The sequence below is a fragment of the Bison bison genome, unplaced genomic scaffold (genome assembly GCF_000754665.1).
Source record: "Bison bison bison isolate TAMUID 2011002044 unplaced genomic scaffold, Bison_UMD1.0 scf7180017864043, whole genome shotgun sequence".
In the NCBI taxonomy this organism is placed as follows: Eukaryota; Metazoa; Chordata; class Mammalia; order Artiodactyla; family Bovidae; genus Bison; species Bison bison.
The window spans coordinates 3412282-3418381 of record NW_011494615.1 but is presented as its reverse complement, the minus strand read 5'-3'; the positions used below and the strand labels follow the sequence as shown (position 1 = coordinate 3418381).

General features: G+C 43.1%; 1 protein-coding gene across 2 annotated transcripts in view; it reads left to right on the top strand.

Moving 5' to 3' along the window:
• Positions 1-6100, top strand: part of OXSR1 (oxidative stress responsive 1) — an 88815-nt gene that overhangs the window by 76426 nt on the left and 6289 nt on the right. For both annotated transcript variants that reach the window (XM_010835503.1, XM_010835504.1), the window contains 3 exons: positions 574-720; positions 2323-2387; positions 4588-4640. In XM_010835503.1, coding sequence (XP_010833805.1) covers positions 574-720; positions 2323-2387; positions 4588-4640 — 265 coding nt within the window. The remainder of the gene's footprint in view (positions 1-573; positions 721-2322; positions 2388-4587; positions 4641-6100) is intronic.

The following is a 6100-nucleotide window of genomic DNA, read 5'->3' as shown; positions in this document are numbered from 1 at the left end:
GGGAACTGTAGTGTTGGAGAAGACTCTTGAGAGTCCCTCAGACTGGAAGGAGATCCAGCCAGTCCATCTTAAAGGAGATCGGTCCTGGGTGTTCATTGGTAGGACTGATGTTGAAGCTGAAACTCCAATATTTTGGCCACCTTACACAAAGAGCTGACTCATTTGAAAAGACACTGATGCTGGGAAAGATTGAAGGCGGGAGGAGAATGGGACGACAGAGGATGAGATGGTTGGATGGCATCACCGACATGATGGACGTGAGTTTGAGCAAACTCCAGGAGTTGGTGATGGACAAGGAGGCCTGGCGTGCTGCAGTCCATGGGGTCACAAAGAGTTGGACACAACTGAGCGACTGAACTGACTGAAATTTACACTTCAAAAGTTCTTAAAAACAGAAAAGCATAGATATATTTGACTTCCATTTTAAAGAGGTGTACTGAGGTTGCAGAGATGGGCCAGTTCACTACACAAGAACTATTTGAAAAGGTCGCCCCTCCTACACTGCTTGCCTGTCAGCAGGCCCACCTCCCTCTCCTCTCAGCTTACACAGCACTGCTTGTGTTTTTGTTACAGCTGTTTTCCACAACTGATCCTGTGGGTACTTTACTCCAAGTTCCAGAACAGATTTCTGCTCATCTACCTCAGCCAGCAGGGCCGATGCCTGCGCAACCCACTCAAGTCTCCCTGCCACCCACTGCAGAGCCAGCAATAGCAGCTCAGGTACAGTAGGGACCGCTTTCTTCCGTGGTCAGCCTTCTGGGTGGAGGAAGAAGGCGGAGGCTAGCGTGGAACACCACCTTGTGCACTAAGGATGATGTCCTGGTAGATTTTGAAACAAGTTAGAAATTCTGTTCTCACAGTTTTACATGTATGCAGATAAGAGAGTTTAACAAGGATCACACGGTTCTTTTTTTGAGCACCAAAATAAGTTAATGATGAAAATATCCCAAACAGCAATAGTTTGGGGGATTGAAATTTCTTGTCAGCTTCCTTCCTCTCTTCCTGTCTCAATGCCTGCCCCCACCCCCAGAGGGAGCCGCTCAGGGGGTATGCTACTGCTCAGCCTTAGGCACCTGAGGGACCACCTAGAGAGCTCCAGGAGTGCCACGGGAGGCTGGGCGAGACACGCGTGCACACTGTCACAGTGAGACCCTCTCGTAACAGTGTCTGCTGCTTGGACAGTGGACCGAATGAGAAGGGCTCCTGTCTTGTCAGCTTTTTATTATATCCTTACATGCTTAAGTTTAGAATGCAGCTGCCACTGAGGAGCACTGTTAGCTCTTCTGTCACCTTTGTTAATACTATCTCCAAACCATGGTTTTCCTGCATTGCTCTTTTTAAGATACCTGTCAGTTTTGTGGGGGTTGATTTTATTAAAATGTCATAAAGTGATGTGTGAATCCACCCACTCAGGCGCACATGACCTTATTGAATCAGAAGGCGCTGAGAGTGCTGAGGGAGTGAAGGCCCCCTGAGAACTGCCCCGCCGCTGCTGTGCGGCCACCGCTCTTCCCCTGGGAAAGCGCAGTACTGTCTGCAGTATGCTTCGTGGCGAGAGTACGAGTTCAAGAGTCTACGCGTTTATTAAACAGTAGCAGTGTTTTTATTTTGTTTTTTCCTAAAATTCAGGTAGGAAAAAATAAATATAGAAGTTAAGGTGTTTTCATCTGCGTCCCAGCAGTGCTCTGCCTTTGGAGACCACTGCTCTGAGTGCTTCCAGACTAGAGTCCTGACTACATTTAACCTTTCCTTTGCCCAAGCTTTCCATTTCTGCCCATCATATGGGAAAGGAGACAGTCATCTTATGAAACCTGATGAAAAGATTGGATTCATTTTATGAACAGCCTAAATAGAACGTATGTCCTCCAGTAAGCAAGGGACAGCTTTATGATTTTCAGAGGATTAAAGATCTGGAACCTCCAGGTTGGGTGGTTTCCTGAACAGCAGCCAGTTTAGACCTTACTACAGATGTGTGGCCAGTGGCAGGTTTTTTAAAGGGAAGAACCCAGTGTCTTGTTCTTCACTCTTGTAGAGGGGAACAGAGGTCTGAAAAATGCAAAATTGGAATGTGACTCTGTGTGGCATTTCATGTAGGTTTGACAATGATCTTTCCAATTGTGTTTGACTCCAACTGACATCCAGCTATTGCTGCTGCCTTAGGGTGCATGTCCTCCCACAGCAGGGAGTCCTGGGGACTAGGATGCCCACACCTGGAGATGAAGAAAACTGCTGCCAAATGGATGATTCATCTCTAGACGAGCATCAGTCACCACCACACTTAATACTCCAGGCAATGACTTTATACCTTTCAATGCTTTTTAGGCTCTGTCTTCAGGAGCAGGTTCACAAGAAACCAAGATCCCAATCAGTCTAGTACTAAGATTACGGTAAGTAAGACATTTGTTGTTGTTCTTTTCTAAATACTCTGAATGTGCTGGTTTCTCTTTGGAAGCTACTCCTTCTCATAGTGCATGCCTGAGAGTAACTGGATAGAACTGTGTGTGTTTCCTCTCAGGTGTTTTATTGCCCTCAGATATAATAGCAGTAGTGTGAGGATCTGAGTTACCATTGACTCACCCCTCTTTCCACATGTGAATTCCTAGTCATCTCAGTATGACCAGAATTAGAGCAGAGGCAGCAAGACCTATTTGGGGAATGTTCTGGGGGTTTTTTGAACTAATTATTTATTTTTTGGAGAGAGGGTTAAAATTCAGATTTTTATTTATTTTTTTGAACTTTTTATTTTGTATTGCGGTATATAGCCAGTTAACAATGTTGTGATAATTTCAGATGAACAGCCAAGGGACTCAGCCATATGTATACATGGAAGTGCTCTTCCCCATACCACTGTCTCTCATCCATGCTGCTACATAACGTTGAGCAGAGTTCCCTATGCTATACAATAAGTCCTTGTTGGTTATCCGTTTTAAATATAGCACTGTGTCCATCTCAGTCCAAACTTTGTTATTGTCCCTTTGGAAAATGTTTTGATTTTACCACTAGGAGCAATGAAATTATGCCATAAATGTGAAGAAAGCAGATTTGGCTACCTTTTCTTTATAGAAGCCTATACTGTATACCTGGACCCAGATAGTTCTGATCATACAATGTCTTGGTAATTTCATCCTATTTTAATTGTGTACAAAGAATACTACTTGTCTGTTTTAAACATTTTGTTTTAAAATCTTAGATCAGTTAATAGAGAGTATGAAATATTACTTGACATATGCTTCAGAAGGGGAGAGGATGCTTGTAAGTGATGCAGTTAGCTTTTTGAAGGGTGGTTTTTAATGGACTGTGTTCCAGACTTGTTTATGGAAGAGGAGGCTAGAGTCTTACTCTCATTGATGAAGACTTTGAAGTTCAGTTTAGTATATTGTTATCTTTGAAGGTGTTTGTACTTGGCATGACAGTCACATCACAAAAGTGATACTGAACATTTGACCTTAATTTTATTTAGCTTTCAGAAAGAATAGATTGAACAATTACATATTAAGCAGACTAAGTACAGCACTATTAGCTATTGTGCTAAGACCCTGAGAAAGGAGAAAATGAAATGCAATAATCAAGTCTGTGTTGGAAGTTGATTTTTATTATGTACTTAACTGAACTAGCATAGCTGAAAGCAAGTTTTAGTAGTAGATATGCAGCGAAGTATAAGTCCATGTAGACAAGTGCAGAGAGGCAATGAGAGGGAGAAAATCCCTGTTGGGCAGGTTGTGTGGAATTTGGGGAGCTGTGTTTTAAGCACGATTTCAGTAACATCAAGCATGTGTCAGATAGACCTACGCCCTCTACATCATTTAGATAAAATGGATTTGGGTCCTAAGTGATCAGGCACATCTGCCTTTGTGCATGGTATTCTAATTTCTCCATCTTTAACCAGAACCTCCAGGGAGCTTGGTTAATCTCAGTACTTGGTGTGGTGAGCAATCACTGTAACTAGCCCTCGTCAGTCACATTTTAATCTCTGGAGCCTTATGCTAACTCTCCTGCCAGTATGGACCCCATTCCGGTCTCCGTCTTCTCTCCATTCCCAAAGCCTTCTGTCCATTACATCCTATCTAAAAAAACTACTAGTATTTCTAAAGTTTCTCCTCATTATCCCAGTCTGTATATTCTTTATCCTTCTCCTCTGAACCCCTGTGGGCGCATCACGTATTTCATCCTGTGAGTCTGCTCAGACTGATCCCCAGTGGTGGGCAAGGTACTGTCCTCGGCGGGGGGGGTGTGGGGGGTAGGAGTGGAGATGAGGAAGAAAAGAGCCGCCTCTCATTTTAGTCACACCTCCCTGTGCTCTTTAATATATCCCTCTTAGTTTAATACGGTCTTGTTGGGTGTAAGGATGAGAGTGGGCATATATTGACCAGTGAAGGACCTAGATTAAAAGAGTTGTAGGACAGTTATTAATAAATGATCACTCTGAGTTGTTTGCTCTGAGCCCTCAGTGTGAGCTCGTTAGGACAGATCATCTGGTCTTTGGTACAGAAAGATCTTTCTCTTGGCATAACTTTCCCGATATATGTAGGCAGACTCTGAATGTATAAATTCAGAAATTTATTTTACACGTTTTGTTTTCTTCCATAGGAATTCAAAAAAAGAACTAAATGATATTCGATTTGAATTTACTCCTGGGAGAGGTGAGGCATCAAAATCAAAACATTGAAAACAAAATAACTGCTCATTTGTCATTTGAAGAAACTGTGTGTGAAGTTTCTGTCCTTCAGGTATATTTTACTCTTAAAGGGTGATAAAAATGTTCCTGGCCTAAAGGTTGAGGGTACGTGTGAAGAAAATAAAAACGCAATTTTTTGTTGGTTATTTTTTTTTTTTACAACTACCTCATTTAGAAAATGTAGTATAATACAAGCAGTAGTAAATATAGCTCCAGTTTACTATGGCAGACATGGTGCTAAGCAGCATCTCATTAAATTTTCAAAATGGCCCCTAGGGAAAGATTATTGTCCCCATTGCATAGATGATGAAATTAAGGTTTAGAGAGGGTGAAGTAACTGGTTACGGTTCCCACAGCTGAGAAGAGGTGTGAATGGACTTCGGACTCGGATGTGCCGAATTCCGGTCTTAGGACTGAGCATGTTTGTGCTCCTTGACAGTGGGAAACAGCAAGGCTTGCAGTCCCCTCCCTCCCAGCTGAAGCCGAGCCCCGTCACGCATAGTTTCCATCCATGAACTTCTCCCAGGGACAAGGTTTATTATTTTCTTTCTTACCTTTGTTACTCAGAATTCGTATTTGCGAGATGGCTCACAGCTACTGGTGTCTGTCCTGTGTGCACGCTCAGTCTTCCCGCTGCCTCGGTCTCATGAGCAGCTCACTGAAGTGCCGAGAACACAGAACAAATGCACATGTACAGAGGTGTATCTGATTTCTGTCTTAAAGCCAGGCAGTCACTCTTTAAGGTCCCCATTCACATCACTGGTCGTCGGCACAAGTATGTGCACAGCCCCTCCCCAGAGGTCCTCTCATTCCCTCTGAGGGCTTAGTGTTCAGGCCTTGGGAAGGAGTCAATTAGAGATGAGGTTAATTGATGGTACTCCTCATCTTTTTAGTTTCTAGTTGTATGCCCATAGACTGTATGTACTCAGATAGTACAACCTGGGATAACTGGATGTGAAGGAGAGCCTACCAGAATACAGAAGAAAATGATTTTAGGGGGAAAAAAAAGAAGAAAAAAAAACTAAGTGCGATCCCCAAAGAAAAGTGATTAAATTTTGTTAAATGTTTAGTGTTAAAATTAAAATTAAGGTTTAATTGAGGGGAATACCCTGGTCATCCAGTGGTTAAGATTCAACACTTTTACTCCCAAGGGCACACATTCAGTCCCTGGTCAGGGAAATAAGAGCCCACAAACCTCACAGTGTGGCCAAAAAAAAAAAAATTTAATTGGGACTCAATCATTGTGTGTTATTATCCCAGGAGATGTGCTACACAGCGTCACATCCCCAAGCTCACAGAGCTGGGCCCAGGTTGCCCTCAGACTAGCAGTTTCTTCTGCAGCATCACTGTCAGGAGCTCTGCTGACAAAGGCAACACCCCGTCTAAGGCATGCCATTGTTAAGATGTTATCTTTACACTGAGCTG